The sequence below is a fragment of the Oreochromis aureus genome, linkage group 23, assembly GCF_013358895.1.
Source record: "Oreochromis aureus strain Israel breed Guangdong linkage group 23, ZZ_aureus, whole genome shotgun sequence".
Classification (NCBI taxonomy): Eukaryota; Metazoa; Chordata; class Actinopteri; order Cichliformes; family Cichlidae; genus Oreochromis; species Oreochromis aureus.
Window position 1 is genome coordinate 28,140,600 of NC_052963.1, and position 15,213 is coordinate 28,155,812.

Sequence of the window (15,213 nt, forward strand, 5' to 3'; positions counted from 1 at the left end):
AGGAATTTGGGATAATTTACCTTCGGTCACTGTTCCGAGTGTCAGATTTGCCATCTTTAACGCAGCTGGTTTCACGAGTGTTTCACCAATGGTGTGTGGCTTGCCCTGCTTAGTGATCGGGTAAGCAACTTCGTACGATGCTGTGAGGATCGGTTTGTTAACGGGTACAAATCCAAGAGCAGGCAGAGTGCGCCTTTCATCAAATCTGGCTCTCTTCACCTTGAATTCAACAAGTGTTGTGTTCTTGTATTCTCCGTCTCCATGTAGCTTCAAGAAGTGTTCCTTTAGTTTTGCCGGTGCGAGACTAGAGTTGCTCAACTTGGCGTTGCAAATCATGCAGATAGGACGCTCATTCCCATCACGTTCCGTGATACATGTGAATCCATATTGTACATATTCGTCCGACCACTTTCTTCTTTTGCCTGACATAGTTAGTATGGATTAAAATATTAACAAAAAAATCACACGAAATACTACCACGACAGTCACACGTTGAATACTGGGCGCTAAATTCCCTGCAGCACTTATTGGCCAAGCAGTGTAGCATGATCATCTGCAGCTGTAGCACTTGGTAAAGTGTAAAGCTAAAATATGTCTAGAACATTGCATAAATCTGTTGGTATTTGTGTTATTCAACTATATGTTTGGATTTTTGGCTGCTACATGTTTTCCACCAGTAGAGGGCAGTCACGGCAAAAAGAAAAAAGAAATGTTCTAAAAAAGAAAGAAGAAGAAGAAGTATTCTTGGGTTCTGTATGTGAAAGCCACGGTTCTGGAGTACCCAAATAAACTCGGTTTGCTGTCCACACCAAGTTGTCCTGGAGTGGTGTAACATTTTGGAGGTCCCACTGAGATCGTTTTTGGGACTACTTCACACAGAGGAACACAGTAAAGGAGCATGACAGAGCAAAGGGGCTAATGCTAACGGATTGCAACAGTCTAGCTAATGCGACGCAAACTGTGTTTTCTCCAGTCGGATACACTGAGAGAGCTTCACTCGTCTTAGTTATCTTTCAAGTATGTCTGTGAACCGTGAAGATTTTTTGTTGGAGTTGGAGCAGAAGTTATGTGGACTTTCTGTGGAAGAACTGCTCAGAGTATGTGAACTATGTAATATTACAGAAAAGGACAGCGAAGAAATACAAAGCAAATCTCGCAGAGCTCTCGTTAAGCTTATTAGCCAGTTCTGTGAACGAGAAGAATTTTTGCAACGAGAGGATGAAGGCATGTCGGTGCTTCTGGAGCTAAATGATGTGCTGGTTTTGCTGGTAGAGGCGCGGTCAGCGGCTGTCGGCGCGGGAGCGGCGGCCCGGTCTTCATCTTCAGACAGAGCGGGGATGACGGCGGAGGCTGTGCACGAGGGGCAACTGGCAGTGGCGCGGGCACCTCCGGAGCGGCGGACAGGGCCGATGACATCGCTGGAGCATCAGGCGGCTCAAGGGACATCAGCGGAGCAGCAGGTGGCCATGAGGACGTCGCTGGACGGCGAAACACAGCGCAGGGGGAGAGACTGCATTGGCAACAGCTGCTGTAATGTTTCATCAGGTGGATTCAGAAAAGACTTCAGGATAAGTGGACATGTGGGTGAGTCAACAGCTAAAGACACGCTGAGTTTCAGTAGCTTAGAGCACCAGATGGAAAACGGCTTAAAAACGGGCTACTCTGAAGCTGAGCTCGTGGAGGCTGTCATACGTGCCATCAGTCCTGGGTTAAAACTAAGGAGCTATTTGGAAGGGAAAGAAGATCTCACATTGACCAGCCTGAGACAAGTTCTAAAAGCCCATTATGCAGAAACGGATTCAACAGTACTGTATCAGCAATTAACCAAGGCTACACAGAGGGCAAATGAAACACCACTTGAGTTCCTGATTAGAGTGTTGGATTTGCGTCAAAAAATTCTTTTAGCATCTGAGCGCGCCCAGTCTAGCCTAAAGTACAACAAAGAACTTGTTCAAAGTCAATGTTTTCAGTCCATTAGAACGGGTCTTCTAAATGACAATGTCAGAGCAGAAAAGAGAGTATATTTGCACGATGAAAACTGTAGCGATGAACTCTTATTAATGAAAATGCAAACAGCCCAGTACAATGAAAGCGAGAGAGCGTTAAAGGCAAAAGCCCACAGGTCATTTAGAACAGGACTAAATGTAGTTGAGCAGAATGTAGCGCTTACTGATCCCCACACCAGCTAGCCTGATACAAAACCGGCTAAAACCCTCAAAGATAACTCCTTATTTGCAAAAATTGAGGAAAGTAACTCAGCAAATCAGGGAACTTACAGGACAGGTAGCTTCACTAGTACAAACTGTCCAAAGGGATAGAAGTGGTGACGGTGATAGGCAAGCCAGGGTGTACAGAAAGTCAGCTCAGAGACCAAAAAGGCGATGCTCTGCATGTCAACAAGAAAACAGGGACTGTGACCATTGTTTCAAATGTGGCAGTGACTCTCACTGGGCAAAAGAATGTAAAGTAAGGGGAGCTCAGAAGCAGGGAAACTGGGCGGGGCTGTGACTGCAGGACAAGCCACAGCTTCAGGACCAATGTCCCAATGTGATAACATTCCCAAGGCCCAAAGCTTATCCCTTGCATCACCAACTGACTCAGGAAATCCTAAAATTAGGAACCAACCCCCAAACGTGTTCAATCTGAGTACCAAAAAAAGAAAAGTAGCACAGCTCGTGGGCAAAAAGTGTCTAGTATGGTGTAGAATGAACAACTGCAAAACACAGGCACTGTGGGACACGGGAGCCCAAGTTTCAATAATGAGTGCATGCTGGAAATCAGACAATTTACCTCACTTAGAAGTTCACCCCATCAGTGATTTACTAAGTAAGGATGAACTTTTAGACTTGAGAGCCGTAAATGGATCTGAAGTCCCTTTCCAGGGTTGGGTAGAAGTTAGCCTTAGCCTTTGTGATCCGAGAGGAAAAGCTGTAGCTCAGAATGAAGTTCGGGTTCCAATCCTAGTAAGTCAGGATGTGATGCAGAAACCAATAATAGGGTTTAATGCTATTGAGTAACTGATAAAAAAAGACACTACTCAGTCCAGTGAAAGCTTGTTTTTACTCAGAAACTCTCTAAGAGTAGGATTAAGCAAAGCAGAAGCACTGTTGAACCTTATCCACACCGCCAGTAGCGAGATAGTTACTTATCCTATCAGATCAGGACGCAAAGCTATTGTCGTACCGAGTGGACAAATGTACGGTGTTAGTTGTTCCATCAAAACAGACTTAAAGGTAAAAAGTGAAATGCTTTTTGAGCCAGATGAAAACCTGTCTTTAGATGAGGGTCTGAAATCTAACTGCCAGTTGCTGTCTGTATCAGGCAGTACCCGCAAAGTCAATATCTATGTTACTAATGTTACCAAACATGACATTGTTTTGCCACCTAAAACCAGTGTTGCCAACTCCTCAGTAAGGAAAATCGCTATTGGTTGTCCTAAAAGTCGCTAGAAGTCGCTAAATGACGTCATCACCTAATTTGCATAATTGGTCATGCTAATATAATTGTAACCAATGTTGCTGGAGAGAGAAATAACATCGTGGAAGAGACATAAAGTGAGTAAAAAACGTCCTAAATGCATTTAGAGTTTATTTAGAACTATAAATTAAATTTCTTTTAGTAATTATTGTTTTTTTTAATGTCACAATTCCAGCCCTGCTCCTTTACCCGGCTTGGACCGCAAAAGTGACCGAAATAAGCACTCTGGTGGAGTTTGTGTGTGTGTGTTTATAAGTAGTTTTAAACCTTGTGATCCACAAAACAGCATAAGAGTAAAAGAAGAACTGACTGCGATAAAGCACCCGCTGCTTGTTGAGAGTAAAAGCGTCACGCGCTCACGTCTTTTTAGCGACTTCTTTTAGAAAAAAAGTCGCTAGGGGGTCTGAAAACTCGCTAAATATAGCGACAAAGTCGCTAAGTTGGCAACACTGCCTAAAACCCTTCTAGGTAACATAGAGAGGGTAACACACAGTTATCCTGTGAATCTCAAAGAAGCTCAGATAGGTTTGGTTGTAGAAAAAGACAATCAGAACTCACCTAGCTTACCAGAAGAGCCTTAGGAACCACCTGTCAATTTGGGCCACCTTAACACAGAACAACAGGCAGCTGTCATGGAAATGTTAAGGGAGGAGTCAGGCGCATTTGCTAAACACAAAGAGGAAGTTGGTTACATAAAAAATCTAAAAATGGATATCAAACTCACTGATCAGATTCCTGTAGCCAAATCCTATAATGCGGTCCCACGTGCTTTCTATGATGAAGTAAAAAGTCACATTCAGGACTTGTTAAAAAAAGACTTTATTCGCAAATCAACCTCACCATATGCCTCTCCAATAGTGTGTGTGAGGAGGCGGGATGGAGGCCTGAGACTGTGTGTCGATTATAGGGGCCTCAATAAAAAGACCATTCCAGACAGACACCCTATTCCACGAATACAGGAAATCCTTGATGGACTTGGTGGCAATACGTGGTTTAGTGTGCTTGACCAAGGCAAAGCGTACTATCAAGGTGAAATCAGCGAAGACTCAAAAAAATATACTGCCTTCACAACACCCTGGGGGCTGTATGAATGGAATAGAATTCCATTTGGACTCACCAATGCACCTTCAGCTTTCCAACGTAGTATGGAGGAAAGTTTAGAAGGCTTGAGGGACAAAATATGCACTCCATATTGAGCAGCATATTGAAGATTTGAGATCAGTTCTCAAACGTCAGCAGGCTTGGGGAGTAAAACTAAGACCTGATAAATGTGACTTGTTTAAAAATGAGGTCCGCTATGTGGGCAAAATCATTTCAGCAGACAGTTACAGAATGGATGGAAAAGAGGTACAAGCAGTACGAGCTTTGAAGGACAACCCACCAACAAACATCAAAGAGCCGAGAAAGCTTTTAGGATTTTTAGGATACTACCGAAGCTACAGTGGCTTGCAAAAGTATTCGGCCCCCTTGAACTTTTCCACATTTTGTCACATTACAGCCATGAACATGAATCAATGTTATTGGAATTCCACGTGAAAGACCAATACAAAGTGGTGTACACGTGAGAAGTGGAATGAAAATCATACATGATTCCAAACATTTTTTACAAATAAATAACTGAAAAGTGGAGTGTGCGTAATTATTCAGCCCCCTGAGTCAATACTTTGTAGAACCACCTTTTGCTGCAATTACAGCTGCCAGTCTTTTAGAGTATGTCTCTACCAGCTTTAGACATCTAGAGACTGAAATTCTTGCCCATTCTTCTTTGCAAAACAGCTCCAGCTCAGTCAGATTAGATGGACAGCGTTTGTGAACAGCAGTTCTCAGATCTTGCCACAGATTCTCGATTGGATTTAGATCTGGACTTTGACTGGGCCATTCTAACACATGGATATGTTTTGTTTTAAACCATTCCATTGTTGCCCTGGCTTTATGTTTAGGGTCGTTGTCCTGCTGGAAGGTGAACCTCCGCCCCAGTCTCAAGTCTTTTGCAGACTCCAAGAGGTTTTCTTCCAAGATTGCCCTGTATTTGGCTCCATCCATCTTCCCATCAACTCTGACCAGCTTCCCTGTCCCTGCTGAAGACAAGCACCCCCAGAGCATGATGCTGCCACCACCATATTTGACAGTGGGGATGGTGTGTTCAGAGTGATGTGCAGTGTTAGTTTTCCACCACACATAGTGTTTTGCATTTTGGCCAAAAAGTTCCATTTTGGTCTCATCTGACCAGAGCACCTTCTTCCACATGTTTGCTGTGTCCCCCACATGGCTTGTGGCAAATTGCAAACGGGACTTCTTATGGTTTTCTGTTAACAATGGCTTTCTTCTTGCCACTCTTCCATAAAGGCCAACTTTGTGCAGTGCACGACTAATAAATTGTCCTATGGACAGATTCCCCCACCTGAGCTGTAGATCTCTGCAGCTCGTCCAGAGTCACCATGGGCCTCTTGGCTGCATTTCTGATCAGCGCTCTCCTTGTCCGGCCTGTGAGTTTAGGTGGACGGCCTTGTCTTGGTAGGTTTACAGTTGTGCCATACTCCTTCCATTTCTGAATGATGGCTTGAACAGTGCTCCGTGGGATGTTCAAGGCTTGGGAAATCTTTTTGTAGCCTAAGCCTGCTTTAAATTTCTCAATAACTTTATCCCTGACCTGTCTGGTGTGTTCTTTGGACTTCATGGTGTTGTTGCTCCCAATATTCTCTTAGACAACCTCTGAGGCCGTCACAGAGCAGTTGTGGAGCTGTTTTGCAAAGAAGAATTGGCAAGAATTTCAGTCTCTAGATGTGCAAAGCTGGTAGAGACATACCCTAAAAGACTGGCAGCTGTAATTGCAGCAAAAGATGGTTCTACAAAGTATTGACTCAGGGGGCTGAATAATTACGCACAGCCCACTTTTCAGTTATTTATTTGTAAAAAATGTTTGGAATCATGTTTAATTTTCGTTCCACTTCTCACGTGTGCAGCACTTTGTATTGGTCTTTCACCTGGAATTCCAATAAAATTGATTCATGTTTGTGGCTGTAATGTGACAAAATGTGGAAAAGTTCAAGGGGGCCGAATACTTTCGCAAGCCACTGTATGTACAAGATTTTTCAAGACATGCAAAGTGCCTATATGATTTACTCTCAGTTGACCACACTCAAACACCAGCACGGTCAGCCAAGGCGGGGCATGCTGCACCCACCCAAAAAATCATATGGACTGACAGCCACCAAAAAGCACTAGACTATTTGGTGGATGTTTTGACTAATCCACCCGTGATGGCTTATCCTAAGTTTGAGGAACCCTTCATTCTGCACATTGATGCATCAGAAGAAGGCCTTGGTGCAGTTTTGTACCAGAGGCAGGACAGTAAATTAAGAGTAATTGGATATGGATCAAGAACATTAACACAGGCTGAGAAGAACTACAGGTGGCACTCAGGGAAACTTGAGTTTTTGGCACTAAAATGGGCGGTGACTGAGCGCTTTAGAGACTATTTGTTCTATGCTCCCTCAGTGACAGTATACAGTGACAACAACCCTTTAACCTATGTTTTAGGCACAGCTAAACTGAATGCAACAGGACACAGATGGGTTTCCGAGCTGGCTGATTTTAACATAACATTGAAATACCGACCCGGAAAAAGTAACGTGGATGCTGACTTTTTGTCCAGAACACCTTCTAGTATGGACTCATACATGTTAGAATGTACTGAGCTGTGTTCGCCTGAAGTGTTAAGCGCAGTACTGCATGCCATTGAAACACAGGAAGAAAAACAACTGGATTGGATATCAGCTATAACGTTCAATCCAGAAGTAAACAAAATACTTACAGAAAATCAGCCAGATGTGAGAATCACAACACAGGAGCTATTACAAGCTCAAAGGCAGGACTCTGCCATAGCTTATGTTCTCAACTTAAAGAGTACAGGTGCAAGCTTTGACAAAACATCAGTGACCAAAACCCCTAAAGTAAAACAGCTACTACATGAGTGGAAAAAGCTGTTTATTTCAGATGACGGGTTGCTGATACGAAAGACTGTGACTTATACTCAGATTGTGATTCCAGAATCGTACAAAGAACTGGTGTACAAACACCTTCACTGCGAAATGGGTCACTTGGGGGTGGACCGTGTTGGCCAAATATGTACAAAGATATTGAGTTTTTCATCACACAGGTGTGCAAATGTAATATTCAGAAAAAACCTACAGTTCAGCGTCTGGCCACCATGTGTCACGTGCCGGCTACTGCACCCTTTGAAATGGTTTCAATAGACTATGTCCATCTCGAAAAGAGCAGGGGAGAGCAGTATGAGTATATTTTAGTGTTACAGGACAACTTCACCAAGTTTGCTCAAGCCTACCCTACACGCAACAAATCTGGCAAAACAGCAGCAGATAAAATTTTTAATGACTTTTCCTTGAAATTTGGTTTTCCTGGTAAATTACATCATGATCAAGACTAGGGATGGGTATCGTTTAGGTTTTATCCGATACCGGTGCCAAACCGGTACTTTTGAAACGGTGCCGGTGCTTAAACGGTGCTCAAACCGGTGCTTAAAGAATGGAGGACACAAAATTGGTCCAAAAACCTCTCATGTTCAGCTGTTTTTTTTGTAACAAGATAACAATGTTAGCCTTTTCTGCAGCTATAGGGCATATATGGTCTCACTCTTGGCTGGAAGCAGTGCTTAAACAATGGAAAAAACACAAACTTTGTCCAAAAACCTCTCATGTTTAGCTGTTTTCCACTTTTTCTTTGGTCATTTTAGCCTTTTTGGCCAGGGTGAAGGGAGTATCTGCCGTCAAACAAGAAGACAGCCGCATGTAACTACGACGGTGTTTGCTAGTTCACCTTACATGCATTAATGTAATAATGTGGTTAGCGTACTCAACGTTAATTACACACGAACAACATGAAGCTCCTCACGCAGAGGAGAACGGCTGCTGCTGCCATCATCATCCGTCATCATTTCTGCTACGCTGACAGGGCTAGGGGCCAGGACTCTACTCTTCGGGTTTTTGGGGGATGATGCTAACTCCGGGTCCGATAACAGGCACCACACCCGCAGTAGATGTGCACGGTGTGAGGTCTCGCAGCAAGCTATCAAACAAGGCGCATTTCTCGGCTTTAAAAAAACCCGCTATGCGTCGCCAGGTATTTCAGCAGATTTGAGGTGTTACCTCCTTTGCACAGTATCACAGTATCAGCTTAAAGCACTTGTTGCAGGCTGCTGAGTTTGCATCTTTTGCTGTGAAGTACAGCCAGACTTTTGACCGCTTCGCCTTGGGCATTTTTAATCTGTAGCTCTGCTCTAAAAGAACGTACGTACCTGGCCCCGCCTACTATCCTCAGAAACGTAAAATGATTGGCTAGAATTGGCTCAGGAAAAAAAAAAGCACCGAAATAAAGCACCGAAATGTGCGCTGCTTTTCGGTCTGGTTACTACCGTTTATGTCAGAACTGGTGCCATCATGGCACCGGACACCAGTACGCATCCCTAATCAAGGCAGAGAATTTGAAAACCATTTATTCAAACAGCTGCAGAAGTACACGAATAGTCAATTCAAAGACTACACCCTACCATCCACAGGGGAACCCAGTGGAAAGGTTTAATCGCACCTTGCTGTCAATGCTGCGGACCCTGGATGAGGAAAAGAAAGAAAACTGGAGTGACTATGTAAACAAAGTTGTGACAGCATATGACATTGCATCCAGAAACATTAAAAAGACTCTGTCAAGAGGAAAATCACATTATGACCAGAAGAGACAAAGTGCTGTACTCTCACCTGGGGACAGGGTACTTGTCAGGAACATGTCAGAGAGGGGGGGCCCGGGAAAGTTACGCTCCTATTGGGAGGATCAAGTTCACATAGTGATCTCTCAAAAGGGGGAAAATAGCCCTGTTTATGAGGTCAAGCCAGAGCGTAGCACTGGACGAGGTCGTATTCTCCACCGCAACATGTTAATGCCCTGTAATGCATTACCGCTTCCCAAAATAACAAGAACTGAACAAAGCAGGCACAAAAACACTACACAGACACAAAAACAAAGAGACCCACAAGATGCAATGAACCATATAGAGAGTTCAGATGATGAGGAGCAGTATTGGTCTCAGAGAGTGAGGCACCACCACTGTCAGCCTCAAGGGGATTCAATGGTGTCTGCACCTGCTACTGAACCTGACCAGGACCTTCAGCGAAAGAGCACAGAGCTTAAAGTGGACGCTGAAGAGTTTCAAGCAGATATGGTGAATGGACAGGATAACACTGAACATGACATCTCAGCATCATCAGACACTGTTGCTTCGCCAGATCAGCCCAGTGAAATAAATCCAGAACTGTCGGAACCGCAGCCAAGAAGATCTCAAAGGGAGAGATGTCCACGGAAAATATTGACTTATGATGCATTTGGCCAACCAGTTCAAAGAGTAATTGGTCACAGTGTTAACCCATTGTATGCCAGTGCAACAGCATCTCCATTCTATGAACAGTTTGGAGTACCTTGGGCAGCTCTACAAATGCCTTACTATCCAGCTTATGTACCAGTTAGTTATTATTGAACTGTGAAAGAGTTTTTCTGAACTTAAATTATGTTATTTTTCAAAAATGTATGAGTACTTACAAGGTCTTACCAGTATGGTGACGCAAGTATTTGATGCTTTTGGGATGGTAGCGTAAGACATTGGATTGTGTTATGTTTGATGAGGTGAATTTTGATTAAATGGTTACTATCTAAGTTGACAAGCTCTGGAGCACGTGATAAAGTGATAGTAATGTCTTAGAGGGTAATATTTCTATGTGGACTATTGGAAACAACTCAGCATTGTTATAAGCCTATGCTTATCTGGTAAGAGAGTAACATGTGATTCTGTCACCTGAGGTCCAATAGTGCATCGTGAAAGTGATCTTAAAGCACTGCTAAACCCTATCCCAACTTACGCCATCTCTACATTGTCACAAGGAAAAAAGAAGTATAGTTGTTTATTTTTGTTTCTTATTGTCATGTTTTGTCAATGTTGGGACAACATTTATTTAGCAGGGGAGGAATGTAGCACTTGGTAAAGTGTAAAGCTAAAATATGTCTAGAACATTGCATAAATCTGTTGGTATTTGTGTTATTCAACTATATGTTTGGATTTTTGGCTGCTACATGTTTTCCACCAGTAGAGGGCAGTCACAGCAAAAAGAAAAAAGAAATGTTCTAAAAAAGAAAGAAGAAGAAGAAGTATTCTTGGGTTCTGTATGTGAAAGCCACGGTTCTGGAGTACCCAAATAAACTCGGTTTGCTGTCTACACCAAGTTGTCCTGGAGTGGTGTAACACAGCCAGTGATGGGCAAAAGGGGGCGTGTCATCACGAATTTACACGATAATTCGGGTGTGTCCGGACCTCCGCGGCGGAGGCTCTGCCGAACCCCTGAGACCGACTCACCAAACCCCTAGGGTTCGATCGAACCCAGGTTAAGAACCACTGCACTAAAGGTTTTACAGGTGGAGGCCACATTTTTACCTCCTCATCTTTTCTTACTGTTTTTTCATTAGTTTTGCATTTGGCTGCTGGTAGCATAAGGTAATACCTGGACCCTACAGAGGTTTCACAGATGAGTCTCCTCCAGGATGGGACATCTACAAGTGCCATCGCTAGAAGATTTCCTGTGTTTTCCAGCACAGTCTCAAAAGCATGGAGGAGATTCCAGAAATGGACAGTGACTCTATGAGAGCCGGAGTGCTGAGCAGGGTGAGCACTGCCAGGGCTTCAAAATGACCTCTAGCAGACCACTGGTTTGAATGTCTCTGACCAAAAAATCATAGATTAGCAGAATTGCAGGCTTTGCTACAGGCTTTGCAACAGCAGCCTGACTGCATTCTGAATCAAGATGAAATCTTTGGACCCACTGTTAGACCCTACATTGGTTCAGTGGGGTACAGTGGTGAGAGTATGCAGGCAGTTTCTGCAGGATGAAGGGATTGATACCACTGACTGCTCCCCATACTCTGCTGATCTAAATCCCACAGAATACCTCTGGAACATTACGTTTTGGGTCAGTTTGCATCTCAGACTGTCCAGGATCTCAGTGATGCCCTGGTCCAGATCTGGGAGGAGATTCCCCAGGACACCATCTATCATCTTATTAGGAGCATGCCCCAATGTTGCCAGACATGCATACAGGCATGTGAAGGCCAAACTACCGAGTAGCATTTTGAGTTACTGCAGTGAAGTTTCGGTAAAATACATTAGCCTGCTCTATCATTTCTTACTTTGATTTGCGGGTTTTCGTTTAATTTAGAGCTCTGTAGGGTAATCATTTTCTTTTTTTCTTTTTTTTCATTTATTTAAGACTTTTATTTAACTTTTTTTTTCCCAACAAATACAAGACGTGTTCACATCCAAAATAGTAACACTGCACAGCATTAGAATATTATACATTCTCCAGAGTCCACAGAGAACTTTATGTCCATAATTGTTGTCCATTAGAATCAAGCACCCAGTGCTTCCAGTGGTTTCTTCCATTTGTCCACAAAAATTCGGGAGCTGCCATCAATATAATGTCCCAGCCTGATCAGAGTCATAACATCAATGATGAGCGACTTCCATAGAGAAATGGAGGGAGGCTCAACCCCCACCCATCTCAACATAATGCTTTTTCTGGCCAACATTAACAGTGACTGAATTACATGCTCATGTTGCACCAGTGAGACAGGAATAGATCCCAATAAACACATTAATGGGTTTTCTGTCACCTGATGACCAATGGCTGTACTAATATTGGTGCAGACCTCTTTCCAAAATGACTGAATAATAGCACATTCCCACAAGCAATGGAATCTAGTGCCCACTCTGGCCTTACACTTGAGACAATTCGGAGATGTTCCCATATTATACTTGCTATAAATATACGGAGAAATATACACATTGTGCAAAATTTTGTACTGCAGTTCTTTAAATCGGTTACAAACAGAGATTTTAGATGGAAGGAGCAGGATTTTGTCCCATGCCTCTATATCTATTTCACATTTAAGCAACATCCCCCAAGATTTTCTCAACCATGCCAATTTGTCCACACTTGTGGCATAAATCTCTGGATAAAACTTTGATATAAAATGTTTATGCTCCCTGTTATCCAGAAGAAATTTCTCGAACCGAAAAGAGGCTGTTGAGATTTGTAATGATTTACCATTTTTTAATACACAATGTCTCAATTGCAAATACTTATAAAACTCAGTATTTGACATAGAATACTGGGACTTCAGGGATTCAAATGATTTAAACTCACCATGTTTAAAGAGGTCATAAAACCTCTTTAAACTCACCATGTTTAAAGAGGTCATGAAACCTCTTTAAACTCACCATGTTTAAAGAGGTCATGAAACCTCTTTACACCTACTTTATGCCATCCCACAAAGCTTTCCTTTCATTGCTAAAAAATGACCCCGTCCATATTATTTTAGATATCCAGCATGACTTGTTTCACCACTGAGATCTGATGTGTTTTAAAGTGTTTTTGTTTTGTTTTGTTTTGTTTTTACAAACATCATGATCCCTATAAGCCAGTTTGAATGTTAAGTTCACATGATTCAAATCCTTCTGTGCCTCAGTGTCGCTACGGTAGACATTTTTTTTCTCCATTAACCTTACTTTGTTATTCAGCCAAATTAGTTTATTTCCATTTGTGTGTTTGTGTGTGACAGAATGGAAACTTTGTTCTCTACATTCACAATGATTATTCACTAGCCTGTGAGTATACTCGGTTGCTTGCTAACTTAATTTTCATTCTTATGTACAGTAAATATGTTATGAAATTTAGCCTAAAATGATGTGACAAAAACATGATATGTGAAGTACGTTCAAAGATGGATTCCATTTTTGCTGTGTTTTCCTAAATGCAAATATTTGAGTGTCATCATTATTGGTTGAAGGTGACATAAGAGTGTGGTGGGGTGAGGTTGGTGGTTTGGCTGCAGGGAAGGCGTAGAGCAGTAGGTTCATGGCGTCGTGGTAGGGAAGGCAGGGTTTCGCAGCTGGTGAGAATCTTCTAATCATGCCTTCCCTATTTCAGTAGTGGTCAGGCCGAAGAGGAGGAGGAGGAGGAGTAGCTGCAGCAGAGAGCCGGAACTGGGAGTGCTGCAAAGTGCCGTACTATAAGAAGCACCAATCACAGAAACAGTGTGAACAAAATAAAAAGGCTGAAAGTGAGTTTTCTGAGTTGTGTCGGGTCCTTCAGGATTACAAAGAGAATAAGTTAAAGAAAACACTGAAGTTAAATCACAGACAGAGGATGAAGCACAAAGCTCAATCATGCACAAGCCCCTCTGTGACTGCGAGACATTACCAGTCCTAAACCAACACAAAGAGGATGCTGTGGCGTATAATTTTTAGTGCTTGTAATATTTACCACTTGTACATTTTCCAACACAGAGAACTGGCAGAAAATTGGTTTTCTTTGTTAACCATGTTATAAACACAGAACACAGAAAACATTAACTTTAAGTCCTGGGCTCCTGAATTATGGGATGTGCTTAAGTTTTTCACAGTACTGCATAGAGTCACGTGACTGTATAATTAAAGTATGTCTCATATGTACTGGACATGTGCTGAGGTGAACGGCTGCACTAAACAAAGACTTCGTCTTATATTTTATTGAAATCACTGTGAAAATTAAATTCCAGAAGAGGGTGATGTGAAATACTTTGTGTCAAAGAATGCGTAACAGCCCTATGATTTATGATTGGCAGTAAGAAAAATTTATGACATTCAGAACTTTTATACCATGCCATAAAGTTATAATATTTATAACATCTTTGAGATATGTGATAGAAATTTAATTAGGTAAGGAGCAATAATTTATAATTGTGTTTTGTTGTAATTTTAAGCAAAAAAAGTTTACTTTTGAGACAAAAAGTCTACTTTTGTGTGTGTGTGCATGAGAGAGAGACAGAGAGAGAGAGAGAGAGAGAGAAAATGTGTTAAAACGATACAAGATTATGTCTTTGCAGGTTCATCATAGTGTAAGGAGCTTGGAAAGAAAAGCGTCTGGACTGGAGTCTGGATGACGTGTGGGGTTGCTTGAAGATGTTTCACTTCTCATCCAAGAAGCTTCTTCAGTTCTAAGAACAATTGGTGCAGAGTCCCAGATTTTGAGCCCCCTATTGATCCTCTGCCTAATCACTTGAGCCAAGGTTTGAAACGGGTGTTGGTCCAATCATCCAAGGTTTCGGGTGAACCTTTTGTGAGACGTTGCCCCACCCTTTGGAATGAGTTGTTACTGTGTTTTGTACTACCAGCTTTTAAGAGAGCACACAGGCAAAGGGAGGGCTCTGCTTTTACTTTGAGCAGTTTGTTTTTATTTTTTTTTCACGAGTGTGTATTTTTCTAAGGAGATCTGCATCAGTTAGATTTTGTTACAACAAACTTCGTGTGAAGTTCACAACAGAGCAAGAGAGATTTAAACACACCAGTTTAGGGAGGCAGGGGGGTCCAGAGCGTCAGACTGGGTCCACAGGAGAGGTGACGAAGAGAGAGTCAGGGGAGATGTGCAACAGAAGCAGAGGGAACATTTTTACAAGATGGTAAATGGCACATTTAGATGTTTAAGGATTTTGTTGATGAGATTAAAAGATATGTCCATCAATGTTCAGCAACATTTCAGTTTGATTAAAGTTTTAAACTACACAGGGTCTATTTTCTTATCTGATATAATTTTTATATTGAACAAACCAGTGATGGAAGCAAGAATCTGATGAAAAACAGTAAAC

At 42.3% G+C, this 15,213-nt stretch overlaps 1 protein-coding gene across 1 annotated transcript; it reads left to right on the top strand.

Moving 5' to 3' along the window:
- Positions 1 to 763: 763 nt before the first annotated feature.
- Positions 764 to 13,668, top strand: LOC120436318. Its single transcript, XM_039607139.1, has 2 exons — positions 764 to 1,584; positions 13,518 to 13,668. The coding sequence occupies exons 1-2, from the start codon at positions 1,020 to 1,022 to the stop codon at positions 13,601 to 13,603; spliced, it is 651 nt and encodes a 216-aa protein (XP_039463073.1). The 5' UTR covers positions 764 to 1,019; the 3' UTR covers positions 13,604 to 13,668.
- Positions 13,669 to 15,213: the final 1,545 nt, after the last annotated feature.

Excerpts from the sequence above, each read along its gene's own strand:
- LOC120436318 (XM_039607139.1), top strand. The coding sequence starts at position 1,020 with ATGTCTGTGAACCGTGAAGATTTTTTGTTGGAGTTGGAGCAGAAGTTA. Across the intron at positions 1,585-13,517 it reads CAGGATAAGTGGACATGTGG|TAGTGGTCAGGCCGAAGAGG; the intron begins GTGAGTCAACAG and ends TCCCTATTTCAG.